The sequence below is a fragment of the Catharus ustulatus genome, chromosome 16 (assembly GCF_009819885.2).
Source record: "Catharus ustulatus isolate bCatUst1 chromosome 16, bCatUst1.pri.v2, whole genome shotgun sequence".
NCBI lineage: Eukaryota > Metazoa > Chordata > Aves > Passeriformes > Turdidae > Catharus > Catharus ustulatus.
Genome location: NC_046236.1, coordinates 15,999,793 through 16,019,248, shown reverse-complemented (window position 1 = coordinate 16,019,248; position 19,456 = coordinate 15,999,793). Strand labels below are relative to the sequence as shown.

Here is a 19,456-nt window from a genome sequence, read left to right as displayed (position 1 = left end):
TACTGGGACTGCCACAGACCCACAGATGAGGAGCAGAGCCCTGACAGAAGGGCAGAGCAGCACCTGCAGCACACACAGGTGATGGGCACACACCTGAGCCCCGTGCCCTTCCCAAAATCCCGGTGTCCTACAGCTCTGCATGGGGCCCAGCATGTGGAGCAGGGTCACCCCTCACACCTTGGGAATGTGGGGCAGTAGCGAGGTCAGCACCCCAACAGTGAGTGCCACCAGCCTGCTCCAGGTGTCACAGCAGCAGAACCACGGGACAATCCCTTCCTGGGAGATGCTGTGCCTTGCCAGGCTCCCAGGGGAGCCCAGGGACCACCGTGGCTCCCTGCACACATTAGAGAAACATTTAGATCCCAATCAGGGGCCCAGGACTTCCCTTAATAAAGACATTTTTCATGTCCCCAGCTCGGTGAGAGCGAGTTCAAGGCGGTGTGAAATTGGAAGCGGTCACGGTGTGAGCAGAGCTCCCCAGGTACGGCACAGGGAGCTCCTGCTGCCCATAAATCCCGGGCAGCTCCGAGTGCTGCAGCCACAGCTCGTTTTCTGAGGGGTTTGTGGCTGTGGCTGGAGCCTCTGACAGCCCAGAGCACTGCTGGGTGCACTCAGAGGGGTTCTGATGCCAGGGCTGTCCCTCACCCCATGTTCTGTCCCTCACCCCATGTTCTGTCCCTCACCCCATGTTCTGCCCCTCACCCCATGTTCTGCCCCTCCTGCAAGCAGGGATAACTTGGTGATGGGGAAATTGCAGCTCAGGGTCTGTGGGATCAGAGGGAGGACAGGGCAGTTCCCAGTACAGCAGGGGTTTGTGTGACTGCCAGGCCTGAGCGGCGTGGAAGGCACAAACCACCAAAATCACACTGGTGACAAGGAGGGGAAATGGCCAGAGAAAACCCAGGGTGCATTCAACCACAGAGCAACCATTTGGGAGAGTGAGCAGCTGCCTTACTGTTCCCAGTCTTCTGGTACCAGAGGGTGGGACAGCTCGTCTTGGCACCTGGAGAGTGACGGCTCCTCTGTGACCTTAATGGGGACAAAGACAGAGAGGGTCAGCTCCAGGGCTGAGGGACAGGGTGGGGACAAGGCACAGCATCACCTGCCACGGGAAACCCAGCAGAGCTGAGCTCTGCAGGCTGCACCAGGCTTGGGGATGCTGGGGATGCTGGGCTGGGGACCACACAGTGCCCAGGGCTGGCTGGGGCACAGAGGGGACACAGCCCAGGCTGCTGGACAGGCTGAAGCCCTGACTCTGGCAAGCTGAGGAGGCTTCTGTCAAAAAAATGGTTTTCTGTGAATATTTTCACACCCTGAAAGCTGCAAACCCTGTGTTCTGTCTCTGCCCTGGGAGCAGTCATCACCTGGGATGGGGTCCAGTGTGGGACCACGCTCAGCACAGCACAGACTGCAGTGTGAGCTTGAAAAAGAGAATGAAACTTTGTGGATCCACTTTTCAGAAGTTCAGTGAGAACAGAGGAGTCTCTGCAATTTAAGTGCAATCCACCCCTGTAAACACAAGTCCAGGTGGTGCTGGGTGGCTTCTCGTGGTCCCTGTGGCATTGCCCATTCCCCCGGAGCAGTGCCCAGCCAGAGGCAGCTCCCTGCAGCCCTGAGGCTCCCTGGCATGCAAAATGCAACGTCAGGAATTGTCTCTCCCCCTGGATGCTCTGGGAGAGAAGGGCTGAGACCAGTTGCAGATTTTGTTCTCCATTCCAGCCACCTCCACCCAAGAACAAACAGCCACAGGCCCGTGGCCCAGCCATACACAGCCTAATTAATCACATGGCTCAGGAAAATATATTGGCATAATTAACAACACAAGGCATCTCCACTGGCCTCTGTGGCACAGCAAATTCTGAGGCAGTAACACTTGGATGTGTTGACCTGGATTTCATTTATAATCCATCAAACCATCCCTGCCTGGTCAGGTCTAGGGAGACACAAACAACACAAAAAACAAATTAAATAAAAGCAAGATGGACAGCGCTGGTGCCTCATTAATCACTCCCAGTGCTGTGGGGATGGGACCCCCTGTTTTGCCCTTTACTCTGCATGGTTTTGTTAAGGGCCTTAAAGGGACTTTCTTCAGAGAGCTCCCCAGACACATTCCAGAGATCCCCAGAGAAATCCCATTGACTTTCTATTTCATTAGTGCTGTCAGCTGGTGAGAGACTGATGTGTGCTCAGAGGAACCCTTGGAGGGGCAGGATCAGGTGAGGGATGAGGATGCAGCTGGCTATTAACTGAAACTGCATTTAGCATCCCATCAGGGACACGGTGCTTGGCAGCAGCAAGGAAAAGGTTTGCTGAAGAGACAAAAATATTTTCAATAGAGAAAGGGAATCCTCTGGTCAAAACAAAACAAAACAAATGAGTTTGATTTACTCAGCTGAGTGAGCTCGAGGAGCTGCGCCCCAAGGCTGTACCTGGGATTCGGGGCTTCCATAGAAGCTTCACCTCTTAAATTAGTTTAATCACGTCTGTCATTAGTCATCTTTGTTGAGCCCTCATTTGGAGGCCATTTAAAGGGGATTAGAGGAAATCTCTGCTCTTTCTTTCCCTACAATAGTGATTAACTCTCTGGACTCACACAGCATTTTCATATTGATGGAAAGGAGCAAAATTAACTCATAACCACAAAATCCAGGGGAGGAGCTGCTGGGATGACACCTCGGGTGCTCCCCTGTGCTCAGGGGAGCTGCCAGAGCAGGGCTGAGGATGGAGGAGCCACAGGGCAGCTCAGCACCCTGAATGCTGTGGGGGAACGTCTGCCACGCTGGGAGGGGAAACTCCAGGTTCCTGGAAAAAAATAATTCAGGATGGACCTGACTGCAGGAACTCCAAAATCATCAAACTCCGTGAAATACACAGAGGAAAGCCTCAGGCTGGAGACGTGATTGGTGCTGTTCCAACAAGTGGGAAGTCCTGCAGAGGAATCCTCTCCCCGAGGAGCGGCTCGGCTCCCCAGAGGGCCCCGCCGGCACGCAGGGCTCTGAATAAACATTTCCTAATCCAAACCAATTCAAAACCACCTGTTGGGCTGTGCCAGCAGCTGGCAGCTCCCCAGGGCGCTCCGTGCCTCTGCTCGCTGCCAGCACCGCCCGTTCCTGCCTGGCAAAACCAGCGGAGCAGCGGAGCGAGCCCGGAGCATCCCGAGCCGAGCCGGGCCGAGCCGAGCCTGCCGCATCCTCGCTGCCTGTCCCGTTATCCAGAGAGCACCGCTGACCCTGCAGCCTTCCAGCATCATCCACAGAACCGCTGTCCGGAGCTGCTCCTCGCCACAACGCCCTCCGAACTCGCCCGCCCCAGCCGAGCTGTGCCGGCACCTCCTGGAGCAGGGATCGGTTCCTGCAGCACGGATCGGTTCCCGCAGCACGGATCGGTTCCTGGAGCAGGGATCGGTTCCTGGAGCACGGATCGGTCCCCGCAGCACGGATCGGTCCCCGCAGCACGGATCGGTTCCTGGAGCAGGGATCGGTTCCTGCAGCACGGATCGGTTCCTGGAGCACGGATCGGTTCCTGGAGCAGGGATCGGTTCCTGCAGCACGGATCGGTTCCTGGAGCACGGATCGGTTCCTGGAGCAGGGATCGGTTCCTGCAGCACGGATCGGTCCCCGCAGCACGGATCGGTTCCTGGAGCAGGGATCGGTTCCCGGAGCAGGGATCGGTTCCCGCAGCACGGATCGGTTCCCGCAGCACGGATCGGTTCCCGCAGCACGGATCGGTTCCTGCAGCACGGAGCGATGGGCAGCAGCCCGGAGCACAGAGGGGACCCCTGCTCCGAGCGCTCATTAATCTTTAGCGCAGAGTTTGGGGTGATTTGGAAGGTTACTCCCCCGTCAGCGGGAAGGGATCCCGGCGGGAGCCTCGGGGCGGAGGAGAGAGGGGAAATGAAACCTCAGCGGAGCGCAGAGAGATCGCATCCCTGCCCGGGGAGCACCCACCGGCCACGGGAACATCCCGGGCACAGCCGGACCGGGAGAGAACCCCCGGACAGAGCCGGACCGGGAGAATCCCGGGACAGACCCGGACCAGGAGAGAACCCCCGGGACAGAGCCGGACCGGGAGAGAACCCCGTGCACAGCCGAACCGGGAGAGAATCCCCGGGAACAGCCGGACCGGGAGAATCCCGGGACAGACTCGGACCGGGAGAGAACCCCCGGGACAGAGCCGGGCCGGGAGAACCTCGGGCAGAGGAGGACCGGGAGAATCCCGGGACAGAGCCGGACTGGGAGAATCCCGGGACAGAGCCGGACCGGGAGAGAACCCCCGGGGCAGAGGGGGACCGGGAGAGAACCCCCGGGCAGAGCCGGACCGGGAGAGAACCCCCGGGACAGAGCCGGACCGGGAGAGAACCCCGGGACAGAGGCGGACCGGGAGAGAACCCCCGGGCTGTCCGGGTCGGACACTGACCTGGCCTGGGCTCCGCTCCGGCGAAGGAGAGCTCGGGGGGCCCGGGGCTCACGGTGCGGGCTCGGGGGGCCCGGGGCTCACGGTGCGGGCTCGGGGGGTCCCGGGGCTCACGGTGCGGGCTCGGGGGTCCCGGGGCTCACGGTGCGGGCTCGGGGGGTCCCCGCCGCTCCCCGAGCCCCCGGCAGCGCCGGTGCCGCCGCTCCGCCCGCCCTCGCCATCGTCCCGGCGCTCACGGAACCGATCCTAAACCAAAGCGACGCCCGTGCAGCGCTGGAGCCGCTTCCTCGGCTCCGGATTTGGATTTAGCATCCACTGAGCCGAGTCCTCGGTGCATTCTGTGTTAAATAACTAAGGTTAATTTGATTTGATGCACCACTTCATTACCATAAACAGCTCACAGTGTGTCAGTCCTCTGTAATTACGGTTCCTTACAGCCGGAATCTTGTTCATTTTCCATCAGCGCTGGAGCTTCCCTGTGATCCCCTCCCAGCCAAGCCCTCCTGCCTGAACTCCCCCAACAGTAATTAGGTGTCATTTATTCTGCAGTTGACAGTCACACTCATTTGCAAAAACAGGGGCCGGGATATAAAATTTACTTTCCATTGCAGCCGCATTTGTCTCCGGTGGCTGGGACGAAGCTGTGTGTGCAGGGGCTGGGGGAGGAGGGGAAGGAAGGTGCTTTGGGCAGGGGATGCCACGGCAGGGAGCCCCAGCAGGGTCGGGTCAGGCTCAGCAGTGCCCACAGAGAGGGAGAGGGAAGGGAGAGGTGCCAGTCGCTGCTCGGGTGGGATTCCTGCCCCTGCTCCTGCTGCTCTGCCACCACCACCATCTCGAGAGTGGGTGCAGATCACAGCCTGGACAGAGCAAACTGAGCTACAGGAACAGAGCCAGGCTGCCCACCCCACAGCAAAGCAGCTGCGGGACAAATTCCCCAGCTCCACACGTTCAGAACTCACCAGCCTGCTGCAACCCAGGCAAAACGGGGGAACTGACCAACGAGCAGCGCAGAGAAATCCAAAAGCATCACACTGTGGCTGCGGGGGGAGCTGCAGGTGCCATGAGCAGCCTGACACTCAATGCAAGGCTGGGGAACCCAAAGGGTTCAGCACAGCCCTGCCCCACATGCTGCTCTGAGCCAGCACAGAGTGGGACACAGCGCAGGGTGAGGTGTCCAGGACACCCAGGAACACCCAGTGTGCCCCAGGAGCACCCAAAACCGAGGCAGAGCAGCCAGTACACCAGGGGAACACTCAGAACAGGAGCAGAACACCCAGCACACAGATGAATCCACCAGGACAGCCCTGGCTGCAGGCCAGGCTCCCTCTGCTCCTGCTGCCCAGGAGAGCTGGGGTGGCTGTGGATCCATCCCTGGGGAGCTCCTTGAAGCCCCCCAGGCTCCTTGAAGCCCCCCCGATCTGGGCAATGCTGGGGTTCCATCCCTCCCCACCCAGCCGAGCTCCCAGGGGATGCTCCACACTCTGCTCCCCGCAGAGCTGAGCTGTGACCCCCACTCAGGGATCATTTCTGGGGTTTTCACTGCGATATTCCCCGAGCTGGAGCCGTGGTGTTCGCACAGACGGCAGCACTGGGCTCTGACAATATAAAATAGATATTGTTAAAAGCCACTTAAGCCTTTCCACGGGAGCACTGTGGGTCCCCGGAGCAGAGCCCGTGGGACAGCCCTTTATTGCCACTGTGACCGGGTCAGCTTCTCCAGAACCCAGCGAATTATTTATGAGGTGGTTGGCCTGTTAAAGCATTAACACATCCATCACCTTGCTGCTGATCCCTCCGCCTTCACAGCCCTGTGCTGGGAATTTACTGCAGCTGATTTGCTCCAAATCTGCATTTGGAAGAAAATCCCCACGCCCAGCTCTCGCTGTGGCAGTTACAGCAGGACCTGCCAGCTTCTGCAAAATCCCTGAGTCTTTTTTCCCTTCTGGCTCTGGTTTTTCTCCTGTTGCTTTGTTGCATGGTCTAAACAAAGGCACAATTTTGGCCTCCAGTTTGCAGAGCTACTTCAGAGCAGTAAAATCAAATTTAGCCATTGTCACTGGAATCTCTCCTGCCCTTTAAGTGTGAGTGCTGGCGGTGGGAGTGGGGATGAGCCAGCCCAGCCTCTCCTCTGAAAGGGACAAAGCCTCGAATCTGGAGGACAAATGGGCTGTGGGCACCCTGCGGTGACAATCCAGCAGGGAGAGGCAGACAGTGCTTCCCGGGAAGTGGGGGCATTTACTTGTGTCTGCCAAGACACAGGAGAGATGGAGAACATGCAAGGAATGGGAATTAGTGTCTTAATCTACTGCCTTTACTCTTGTCCTTTTTTCAATGCCTTTGGCTACTCATTTTCCTGCATCTGATAATTTATTATCACGCCTTTTATGACATTTCCAGATACTTATTAAATCAAAAGGGAGAGTTCTATGAGCTCTGTTTGTGTGCAGAGGATCCCAGAGCCCGGGTGGAGTGGCTGGGGATGCCTGGACAGGGTGTCTGGAGCCAGCTGTGCCCCAGCCCTGCTGGTTTGGGTGAGAGAAGGAATAAAACCACAGTGTAAGGAGAGCAGGGCAGACAGAAACCACAGTGAAAGGAGTGCAGGGCAGACAGAAACCACAGTGCAAGGAGAGCAGGACAGACAGAAACCACAGCCCAAGGAGTGCAGGACAGACCCTGGCAGCTCACCCCACTCCTCCTCCACAGCCCCTCTGGCTGGGCCCATCCATCCCTGTCCCACAGCGGGTCCAAGGCTGCAGGAACCCCAACAGCAGCTGCTGTCCCCTGTGTGATGGAGGGGAGGGAGGAAGCTGCTCTCCATGTCCTCTGTGGGCAGGTCAGGAAGAGCTGGTGTGGTCCCTGTGAGGACACTCAGCTTTAGCAGAATGGGCTGTGCCAGACCTGGAACTCCTCGTGGTCCATCTTTCTGAGGCTGGAGCCAGGTGAAGCTGCCTCCCCTGGGCTCCTTCCCTGCTGCCAGCAGCCCCGAGGTGCCCTGCACGTCAGGGACAGCCTGCTCACCCCACCCCATCCCTCCAGCCTGCCTGGGCTGCACACAGCAAATTGGTATTTGCTGGGGGTCTTAATTACCCATCATTTGTTCACAGCCTCTGATGAACTCCTTAATTCTCTGAGCTGTCCATGGGGCTCTCCTTTGCTTCCTTGACTCTGGGTTTAGCAAGGGCTGGGAACTCAGGGTCTGTCAGCAGAGTCCTGGTGTCCTGCAGAGCTCAGCTCTCGTGTCTGAAGGTTCAGTGTTGGCAGCATGTGCAGCTCTGGAGCAAACTCAGATCAGGAATGGCTGTAGGAGCCAGGCAGCACCAGGTCCGTGTGGATGGAGCACCTGGAGAGCCTCAGTGGGACAGGCAGGAGCTCCAGGGGGAAGGTTTGAGGAGAGATCTGGTTGCTGGTCCTGTGGAAGGTCCCTGGTGGTGGCTGTCCCCTCTCTTTGCATCAGGTGTCTTCCCAGCTCTGCAGCTCCCCGTCCCTTAGGAGAGATCAGCACATGAGCTGCACTGGGAGCAGCAACAGGGCCTGGAAGAGAAGGGGCTGAGGGCAGCCCTGGGGGTCGTGATCCGCAGGGAGCAAGGGGACAGAGCACAGAGTGACAGGGCTGGGCCCGGCGCTGCTGGCCCCGGGGCTGGGAGGGAAGCGATGGCAGCGAGGAGGAGGAGGAGCAGAGGGGAGGAATCTCCCTGCATGGTTTGTGACCTGAGGAGCTGCTGCAGTGGGATTTGGCCGTCCCTCGGCCAGCACAGCTGGAGCACAGCTGGAGCACAGCGCCCAGCCCAGCAGTGCCCTGACCCCTGAGACAGACACTGGCACCTGCCAGGAGCTGTGCCCTGGCTACAGGTGAGACCCCAGGGCTGGATGTGCACACGGGGGCTGCACAGCACGCAGGGGATGCCAGCCTGGCCCTGGGGTTTCCACCACATCCTCTCCCTCACTTATCTCACTTCTCCCTCAGGGGAACACCCACAGCAGCAGGTTTTGATGGGAGCAGAATTCCTGCCGTGAAACGATGTCAGAGCCAATTAAACCCAATAAAAACCCGGGGTGTGAGCAGGGCGCTGCGGGAGAGCGGAGGAGCGAGCTTGTGCTCGGGGACAGCCAGGCACAGACAATCCGTGAGCAGCGGGGAAAAACCACCCTGCAGCATCGCCGCCGCTCCTCCGCTGGAATCCAACGGAGCCGCAGCAAAGCGAGAGCAGGGCAGGGCTGGAGACAACGAAAAACCTGCGGAGCTCCTTCCCCAGACCGCAAATCCCGACTCCAAACACGAGCCCGGGTTTGCCGGAGCGTTCCAGGCCGGGTGATGGGCAGCAGCGCCCAGAAATGCCTTTATCCTCAGCGATGCCCCTGCAGCATGAGGCTCCCTTCGGTGGCACAGAGGGCTCGCAGCGGCCCAGGAATGACCGAGAGTTAAACACGGGATCACAGCACGGCAGCACGGCAGTTCCTGTCGGTGCCAGCCCCAAAGAGCCTTTGCCAATAATTAGTTCAAGGACAGAAAATATGAAATCGCTCGCGGTTCAGCCTGCGGCAGGGCCGGTCCTGTCCCCGCTCCCGTCCCTGCGGTAACTCGGGGAACAAAGGCCGGGCCGGACAGGGCAGTAATTCATCCCCACCGGCCGCAGCTGCCCTCTCCCAGCACGGCTGCCAGCCCAGAGCGATTCGCCCTTCCCGTGGTCTCCAGGGAGATGGCGATGGAGCTGCATCCTAATGCCGGGCTGCCCCGCTCCGGCCCTGCCCGCACCCGCAGCTCCCGCACGGCAGCGAGCGGGGACCGGGTGGCGCCAGCCCAGCGGGGACATCAGCGGGGACACCACGGGGACATCAGCGGGGACATCACAGGGACATCAGCGGGGACATCAGCGGGGACATCACTGGGGACATCACAGGGACATCAGCGGGGACACCACGGGGACATCACTGGGGACATCAGCGGGGACATCAGCGGGGATATCACGGGGGCATCAGCGGGGACATCAGCGGGACGTCAGCGGGGACATCAGCGGGGACATCAGCGGGACGTCAGCGGGGACATCAGCGGGGATATCACGGGGACACCACGGGGACACCACGGGGACATCACAGGGACATCAGCGGGGACATCACGGGGGACATCACCGGGGACATCACAGGGACATCAGCGGGGACATCACGGGGGCATCAGCGGGGACATCACAGGGACATCACAGGGACATCACAGGGACATCAGCGGGGACATCAGCGGGGACATCACAGGGACATCAGCGGGGACATCAGCGGGGACATCACAGGGACATCAGCGGGGACATCACGGGGGCATCAGCGGGGACATCAGCGGGGACATCACAGGGACATCAGCGGGGACATCAGCGGGGACACCACGGGGACATCACCGGGACATCAGCGGGGACATCAGCGGGGACATCAGCGGGGACACCACGGGGACATCACAGGGACATCAGCGGGGATATCACGGGGACATCACTGGGGACATCACTGGGGACATCAGCGGGGACATCAGCGGGGACATCACCGGGACATCACTGGGGACATCAGCGGGGACATCACAGGGACATCAGCGGGGACATCACAGGGACATCACCGGGACATCAGCGGGGACATCACTGGGGACATCAGCGGGGACACCACGGGGACATCACCGGGGACATCAGCGGGGACATCACTGGGACATCAGCGGGGACATCACAGGGACATCAGCGGGGACATCACGGGGACATCACCGGGACATCAGCGGGGACATCACTGGGGACATCAGCGGGGACACCACGGGGACATCACCGGGGACATCACAGGGACATCAGCGGGGACATCAGCGGGACATCACAGGGACATCAGCGGGGACATCAGCGGGGACATCACAGGGACATCGGCGGGGACATCACAGGGACATCACAGGGACATCGGCGGGGACATCACTGGGGACATCAGCGGGGACATCAGCGGGGACATCACTGCGACATCACAGGGCACATCACTGAGGACATCATAGGGGACACCACCGGGGAGTGACAAGGCACCGGGTGAGCGCTAAAATAAACGCTGCATTGTCTGAGAGCTGCACTCGAGCCCTGCCAGCCCGGAATCATCGCTGAGCACCCGGCACTGGGATGCAGAGGAGGAACCAGAGGCACCACGCGGGTTCAAAGCCCGGCACGGGGCAGCAGAGGCTCGGAACGCCCCGAGGAGCCCTTGAGGAGCATCAGCGATGGACACTCGGACAGTGGCCGGAGAGCCACCCCACCCCAACGCCTGACCCCGCAGCGTGCCCCGCAGGACAATGGAGCACCAAGGGATTTCTGGAAGGATCTGCTCGCTCACCGGCTGGAGCCGTGCTGGAGGGCAGGGCTTGGCAGCACGGAGCTGGGCAGATGAAGGCAGGAGACAAACCCGCTGATATTTTTGTATTTAATTTTTTTTCTTTTTTTGAGCTCACGTAGCATTTGGGGTCACATGCAGCCGTGAGCATCGGTGGCACCATCTCGTGCTGGGGTCAGGGCTCATTTTGTGTCGACCCCAAAAAACTCAGTCGTGAAAACCTAATTTGTAAAGGAGTTAACGAAATAATTAATTTTCGAAGCAGGCTTCTAACCTTTAGAACCAAATAATTTCGAGGGGAGGGGACAGGAGAGCAAGAGATGGGAATGAAGCACCGAGATTTTGATGAATATTTAATACACCCTCCACGCTCCTCGGCAGCTCCCGCGCTTGGAGCGGCGCCAGCACGGCTGAATCCGTCCTTTGTTGATAACCAAATGCACTCTGCTGCTGTGGGCTGGTGTCTGTGCCTCAGCCAGGCTGGAATCTGTCACACAGGATCGGGAGGGACGTGGGGCTCAGTGAGCACCTGCCCATCCCCACCGGGCTGGGCCCACCCTGCTGCCCCTATAGAACCCTAACACATCCACTGCACACTCTTGTATTTAAAAATGTCTGTGCATGTCTTGTTTTCCCAGCCAGAAACAGCAGAGCGTGCTTCCAAAGGCTCTTTCCTGCCATACCAAGAGCAGAATTTTGCAGTGTTTGAAATGTCCTTAGTCTCAAGCAGGAAATAGCAAGGCACACTGTACATTTCTGCAATTCCACAAACAAATATCTCCCCCTCCCCACCTGAGCGACCTTCCCTGGGTGGGAATGCTCACCCTGTCAGCAACAGCAGGATTGTCCCAGCAGGGCACAGGGATGTGAGACAAGGACAGGGTTACAAACCAGCCACGGCCCCACTGGGCATCCACAGGCTGCGACTCCACCCCAGCCCTGCCTGCACACTGATTTATACAGAGCAGGGAAGTGAATGGGAAAATCTTCCCTCTGGAAATCCAGCAGTGCAGCAAAACCACAAACCCCAGCTCTGAGGAGAGGGTGGAGGTCCGGCCTGGAGGGTGTTGGTGGGGAGGTGTGGGTACCTGCCAGCCACAATTAACTGAACTAATTGGACAAGGGCTCCAGCAGCAGTGCCTGGGCTCCTCCACCCGTGGCTGCTCTGCATTCCGGGGGGTGAGTGCTGCAGGAGCCTGTGAGCCGGGGCCTCATTGGCATTCCTGGCACACGGAGCCGCGACGGGGCTGCAGGGATGGCTGCAGGGATGGCTGCAGGAATGGCTGCAGGAATGGCTGTAGGGCTGCAGGGATGGCTGCAGGGCTGCAGGGATGGCTGCAGGAGTGGCTGCAGGAGTGGTTGTGGGGCTGCAGGAATGGCTGCAGGGATGGCTGCAGGGATGGCTGCAGGAGTGGCTGCAGGAGTGGCTGTGGGGCTGCAGGAATGGCTGCAGGGATGGCTGCAGGAATGGCTGCAGGAATGGCTGCAGGAATGGCTGCAGGGCTGCAGGAACGGCTGCAGGAACGGCTGCAGGAACGGCTGCAGGGATGGCTGCAGGGATGGCTGCATGAATGGCTGTGGGGCTGCAGGGCTAGCTGCAGGGATGGCTGTGGGGCTGCAGGAGTGGCTGCAGGGATGGCTGTAGGACTGCAGGAGTGGCTGCAGGGATGGCTGCAGGGATGGCTGCAGGGATGGCTGTGGGGCTGCAGGAATGGCTGCAGGGATGGATGCAGGGATGGCTGCAGGGATGGCTGCAGGAATGGCTGCAGGGCTGCACTGAGCACTCCACTACCAATAACCATTAACCAGGTTATAAATCCATAACCATTACCTGCTGTGTGGCTGGGGTGAAGCAGGGGGGACACAGGAAACTGAAATTTTTTCCATTTCTTGTGCCAGACACACATCCTGCCTTCGTGTGGGACCAAGGCCCCCTTCAAAATCAGGCTCCAAGCACCTCTCACCTGCTCCTCTGTGCTCCCAAGACCCCTGGTTATTTTCCTGGGCCTGATTTTGGTGCCCCAGGCTGGGCTGGATGAGGTTTGGAGCAATCTGTTCTGGTGGAAGCTGTCCCTGCCCATGGCAGGGGAGGGGAACTGGGTGGTCTGCGAGGCTTCCTCCAACCTCACCAGTTTGTGATTCTCTGATCTCCTGCCGGGCCCTACAAGAATTAGCAATGCTAAGGAATGGATTTCACTGAATCTCCCTAAATTAGAAAGGTTTAGGAGCTGAGCAGTTTTGCACTTACCCTGCAGAGCAGGAGGTTCCTTTTCCCTCGCACTTTTCACACCAGTGTCCTGTGCTGGGACAGAAGGAGTGACACGCTGGGACCCCTCTGGGGGACAGGGACAGGGACACGTCCTGCTCACAGCTGGGTCCTGCAGCACAGGGTGCCAGGCACGGCCCCTCCCCTGCCCACAGCATCTGTCTGTCTGTCCAGAGTCCGTCTGTCTGTCCAGCACCCACTCACCGGTGCTGGGCACGTGGAGGATCCACTGCATCCAATTAAAACATTTATCCACTTAATTACTGATAATCACGCATTTCCTCTCTAGTCCAGGCTCCAGCAAAGCCTGTGCTGAGGACAGCAAAGCAAAATGCTTTGTTTCCAGTAGTTTTTTAAAATTAAAAAGATCACTTTGTCTTAACACGACACCCAGAGGCAGCACAGCCCTCCTGGGCTCAGCCTGCTCTCCCCAGTCCCTGCAGCCACAGACCTGGAGATTCAATTATCCAGCAGAACACGTCCCAGAGGCACCCAGATAATTGCAAACATAAGTACAAAATCTGCCACTAATTATTAAAGAAACACCAAGTAAGGAAACCAAGTGATGGAAAAGTTGGTGCTGCTGCAGGGACCCCCAAGTGCTGAGGGGCAGCGTGTCCCAAGGGTGTCTGTCCTGCTGGGACATCAAACCCTGCTGGGCAGGGGGAGAGCCCTGAGCCCATCATGGGCCCCCTGCTTCCAAAAAAAAAGGCTGTTAGATCACCCAACACAGTGCCACACCCCAAACTGTCTCCATGGGATTTAACTGGGATTTAAAAAATAAAGAAGAAAACAAATGAACAAGAACCAACCCCGCAGGTGGATTTGGGCTGAGGTTTCCCCACTGCTGGTTGGTGCTGCACCTATCCCTGGAGCTCAGCTCCCTTCTCTCCCCAGTTTTCCAGGCTCAGCCCTTCATCCTGCCCGTGATTCAGATGGTTTTGGATGTGTTCTCTCTCTGCCTCACACATTTCTCACGGAGCTGGGCTCAGCCTGGCTGCAGGGCGGTCACAGCCGAGCCCCACCAGCGATGCTGGGGCTGTTTTTGGGAACAATCCCACAGCTCCTGTGTCCCTCAGCCCCTCCCCAGGGCAGGAGGATGCTCTGAGCGATGATTCTGGAAGGCAGCCACAGCTGAGGGCTCCTAAAGGGAAAGCAGCTTCTCCCTGACAGCATTTTGGCAAAAAGAGTGTTATTTAAACACAGCAGTTTATTCAGTCAGAGTAAATAATAATTAAATAAACCCAATTAAAATCAGGGATGCTCCAAAATATTCTCAGAAGTGTTTGAGCTCTTAGCTCCTCGAGGGAGGAACACAGGCTCAATTCAGGGCTGGAGGGCTCGGTGGGCTGGGAATGTGGTCAGTGGTGGGGTGGGGTGGGATAATGGGATGAGATGGGATGGGATGGGATAATGGGATGGGATGGGGATAGGATGGGGATGGGATGGGATAAAGGGATGGGGATGGGATTTATGGGATGGGATAATGGGATGGGGATGGGATACTGGGATGGGATGGGATGGGATAATGGGATGGGATAATGGGATGGGATGGGATGGAATGGGATTTATGGGATGGGATGGGATAATGGGATGTGAAGGGGCTGCCTCTGCATCCTCCTCACCCTGGGCTGCTGTTGTCAGCCCAGCCTGGCCCTCAGACAAACAGGGACAGGGCTCCCAGTTTTTGGGCTACCCCACACCCACGGGGCAGAGCAGAGCTGCCCTTGTCCCCCACCCCTGCCCCATGTCCTGGGTTACAAACAGCCAGAATTCACAGACAGGATTTGGCCAAACAGCCAGGGAGGGATCCCCAAATCTCTGATTCCACTCCTGCCAGGCTGTGGGGACAGGGGACACACCAGAGCATCCCAGCCCTGAGGATGTGTGTCAAACAGGACTTAAATATATCTGCTGGGTGACTTTTCTCCATGTCCTCGTTTGCCTCCATCCTTCAAACACCGTGGAGTTTTTATCTGTGGCACAGAGAGTTTCACTAGCTCAGGCCTCCCGTGCTGGGCAAGGCTCTCTCCTTCCATCAGCAAAATCACAAAAATGATAAAGCCAATGGAAACAGCTCTTTTTGAGAGCATCCTCAGGAATCCCGGGATTCTGGAGAGCTGCCAGCTGCCCTCGGGGCAGGGCTTGGGGCAGGGAGTTCCCCCCTGGATCTGCTTCAGCTCTCAGCTGGCAGAGCATTGCTGAGGGCCGCTGGCTGGGGAACCACAAATGTCACCCGTGTTTGCACACATCTTCATCTGCTTTCCTGTGAAACATCTCGATGTGTCTGCTGCTGGCAACGCTCACAGCTAAACACAGCAAAACAAACACGGCAAAACACAGCAAAACAAACACGGCAAAACATGGCAAAACACATCAAAACACAGCAAAGCACAGCAAAACAAACACAGCAAAACACAGCAAAACACAACAAAACACAACAAAACACAGCAAAACACAGCAAAACAGCAAAACAAACACGGCAAAACACAGCAAAACACAGCAAAACACAACAAAACACAGCAAAACACAGCAAAGCACAGCAAAACAACAAAACAAACACAGCAAAACACAGCAAAGCACAGCAAAACACAGCAAAACACACACAGCAATACACACACAGCAATACACAGCATCCCCTCTCTGGTGGCTCCAGCTCCATCCCCCGGGATGCCGAGGCAGGGCTGAGCCCTTGGGGTCCCTTGGCCCGTTCTGCACGGCCACATCGCTCTGTCACCGCTGGCCTCGTGTCACCAGCCAGTGCCAGCGAGCCCCACACAACTGCAGCTGTCAGGAGCTGAAAACAAGGCCAGCCTGCACATGCCTCGTGTTAATTGGGCAGCTTGGCAAGGAGCCCTCCATGGCTGCTACCAAACTGCCACTGCACTCACAGAAGGGTGGCTGCAGCCCTGGCGTGTGCACACACTCATGGCACACACATCACACATAAAATACACATCACACACATCACACATGTAAAACACACCATACACATCACACACATAAAATAAACATCACATACATCACACATGTAAAACACACATCAGACACACATCAGACACCACACACCTAAAACACACATCGCACACATAAAATACACATCACACACACATCACACATGTAAAACACACATAATACACAGACACACATCACACACATCAGATCACACAAACATCACACACATAAAATACACATCACACACATCACACATGTAAAACACACATCACACATGTCTTACACAGACACACATCAATCACACACATCACACGTCACACACATCACACACATAACACATCACACAGGGTGCTGGGGTGAAACCCAGCAGTGATGCTGGTGAGCTCGTTTTACCTTTCAGGGTGCTCATCTCTGACCCAGCTCACCCTCAGGAAAACCAGGGTAAATGCCCCATTTCAGCATTTCTGTGCTGCTCAGCCCCTCTGCATGGTGACACCTTCTGCCAGCAGGAAATGCCACTTCCCCACACAGCATATCCACCCCAAACTCTGGGCAAATCCCTCAGCCCAGGGCTGTCACTGCTCAATCCCACAGCCACGAGCCCTCAGTGACACCCATTCCACTGCCACCTCCTTGTTAAAATTACATCTTAAAATGGTCCAGCTCGTAATTTCCCTTTTCTATCTCCTGTCACTGCTCAGAGCAAGATCCTGCCTTCCCAGCTTCCCTGTCCTGCCTTTTTTAACCCCACACATCACAGAGGGGTCAGGGCTGTCAGGTGTCACCCCCAAATGAACACACCAAACAGTTCTGTACAAAACATCAACACCTGGTGAGACAGAAAATGCAAATTACAGGAGTTTAACCCTGTGTGCAAACCCAGGCTGCCAAATTCCAGACTGGTTTTGGCTGGAAGGGACCTTAATGAGCACAGAGCTCCAACCCCAAGGGACAAGAGCTCTCAGAACCTAGCAGGACCAAGCAGAACCCAGCAGAACCAAGCAGAACCCAGCAGAACCCAGCAGAACCAAGCAGAACCCAGCAGAACCCAGCGTGTGTGACATTACCTGAGCAGTCAGTGCCAGCACTGAGGGGCTGCAGCTCTGGGGTCACACCCCACGTCCCACCCCACAAACTCCCAGCTCCTGGGCACACAGAGCAGCACCCACCACCCCTTGTCCTCCACCAGGGCAGGTCCTGCCAGTTTTCCCAAAATTAAACCCCTCTGTAAGTGATTTTCCCCCACACAATAGTTCCCAGCAAGCTGTTGGAATCCTGGATTGGTTTGGGGTGAAGTCCCATGAAGCCCACCCAGTCCCAGCTCTCTGCAGGGACACTTCCACTGCCCCAGGCTGCTCCAAGCCCTGAGCAGCCCGACCTTGGACACTGCCAGGGATGGGAAGGGTTGGGATGCTCCCTGCTCACGTGCAACTCCCACTGGAAATCTCACATTGGGTCATTTACTGAAAACTTTTTTATTGTAATCAAAAAGTGACATAACAGGGCTGTAATGTATTCTGCATTTCATCTGCTGGTATTTGGTAACTGCTACCAGCTGCTTCTGCCAGGCAATTAAAAAAAACCCGAATGTGAAAATCTTCACAGTACAGTAAACTCCACCCAAAATAATTAACGGTGGTTAAAAAGAAGATGCCCCAGCAAAACCTTTCATGTTACATGGTCACAACTCACAATTCTGTACAAAATGTTCACTTTTATAAAGCTCTGATGTAAAAATCAAATAATCAAGCAGCAATATTTTAAGTGCAGCACAGGGTCTTTCATGTCATTATTTACAACGCTTGAAGTCGTTTACATTTTAACAAAGATCATACAGATGACTTAGTAATTAAGTCATTTTTTCATTATCTGTCGGTTTATGTCGTGACAGATTTCACTTTTTGGTCGTCTTTCTCTTTATCTTTGCTCTTCTTCGATTTTTTCTTCTTGTGTTTGTGTTTTTGGCTCTTTTCCAATTCTGTTTCATTTCCCATATGTTTCTTATGCTTCTTGTGTTTCTTGTGCTTCTTGTGCTTCTTCTTCTCTTTCTTCTTTTTCTTTTTCTTGCTGTCCTGGCTCTCCCCTGAGCTGGCACTGCTGCTGTGGCTGCGTGTCTGGCTCTCGGAGGGGCTGTGGCTGCGGCTGCGGCTGACGCTGGGGCTGCTCTGGCTCTGGCTCCTGCCCGCCTCAGGCTGCTCGGCGGGAGCCGGGACTGCCGCCTCCTCCTTGGCCTTCTCCACGGCCTTCTCCTTGGCCTCCTTGGGCGTCTTCCCCGCGGCCTCCTCGTCCTTGGCAGACACGTTGCTCTCGCTGTCGCTCTCGTTGTAGTCTGGCACGAAGGCGGCCTCGTCGGTCTCGCGGGTGAGGTCGGAGGAGAGGCGCGAGGCGCTGCTCACCGGCGCCTTGGGCTTGGCCGCGCCTTTATCGCCCTGAGCCGCCACGCTCTCCTTCTCCACCTTCACCTCCGGCGAGTCCGGCTTCACTGGGGGCTTATTCACACCTGGCTCTTTCTCCTTATTGCTCTTGACTTCTGGTACATGCTTCTCCTTCTCCTTCTCTTTCTCTTTGTCCTTGGCCGGGTTTTTGTCGGGAGGTTTGTGTTCCTCGGCGGGGCGCTTGGGGTCGTGCACAGCTTTGTGCTCGGGGGGTTTGCGCTCCCGCGGGGGGCTGTAGCTGCTGCGCTTGGGCTCCGCAGGGCCCTTCTTGGGCGGCTCCACACGCTCCTCCCTGGGTTTGCTCTTCTGCACTGCTGTGGAGTCTCTGATCCGGGATGGGGACTCTTTCCTCCGTGCTGACTCGCTCTTCTCATCCCTGCGCTTGGAGCTCGAGTGCTCCCTGCTGCCATCGTGCTCAGACTTCTTGTCCCGGTTGGGAGTGAAGTCCTTCGCAGCGGAGCCACGGCCACTCTCGTGCTTCTCTGAAGATCTGCCATCTTTGGAAGATTGAGAGATAGCTTTTCCATTTCCTTGCTCCGCTGCACGTTCTGAGTGCTCCTTTTCTAGCTGAACACTGCTCTTCCTCTTGTCAGAACCATCCTTGTCTGACAGAGAATGATCCCGGTCTTTGGTTTTACCTTTTTCACTCGACACGGAACTTTTTGAACTCTTGGCATCGTGTTGGGTGCCTTCATAACTCACCTCTTTTGCAGCTTTCTGTGTTTTCTCCAGAGGCTCTGTCTCCTTTTCAGTGTGTTTGAGGGGGTTTGGTGCCTTTGCACTCACAGGTTTGATAACACTGGCGGGTTTTCCTACGGTTGGGGGCACCTGGGTGGTGGTTTTGATGTCTTCCTCTTCAGACTCAAAGTCATCTTTATCCCATTTGGACTGAGGGACCTGGATCATGATGATGACATCCTCAGCAGGGGCTGTTATGTCGTTGTTGTATTCCTCCAGGGTCTTAATGACAGTTCGTTTGGTGTCTGGCTTCTCCTCAGGCTTCCTGACAGGGCTGCCCCCAGTGGAACTCGTGCTGGGAGCAAAAACAAGGACATCAGTCATG

At 56.9% G+C, this 19,456-nt stretch overlaps 2 protein-coding genes across 3 annotated transcripts in view; both read right to left on the bottom strand.

Moving 5' to 3' along the window:
• Positions 1–684: 684 nt before the first annotated feature.
• Positions 685–7,332, bottom strand: LOC117003955 (SH3 domain-containing protein C23A1.17-like). The gene is made up of 4 exons (XM_033074341.1): positions 7,312–7,332; positions 4,557–4,659; positions 3,230–3,900; positions 685–1,029 (listed from the first exon to the last, which is right to left on the bottom strand). The coding sequence occupies exons 1-4, from the start codon at positions 7,330–7,332 to the stop codon at positions 952–954; spliced, it is 873 nt and encodes a 290-aa protein (XP_032930232.1). The 3' UTR covers positions 685–951.
• Positions 7,333–17,414: 10,082 nt separating this feature from the next.
• Positions 17,415–19,456, bottom strand: part of LOC117003633 (E3 ubiquitin-protein ligase RBBP6) — a 19,792-nt gene continuing 17,750 nt past the window's right edge. For both annotated transcript variants that reach the window (XM_033073653.2, XM_042779769.1), the window contains one exon: positions 17,415–19,426. In XM_033073653.2, coding sequence (XP_032929544.2) covers positions 17,836–19,426 — 1,591 coding nt within the window. In that variant the 3' untranslated portion in view covers positions 17,415–17,835. The remainder of the gene's footprint in view (positions 19,427–19,456) is intronic.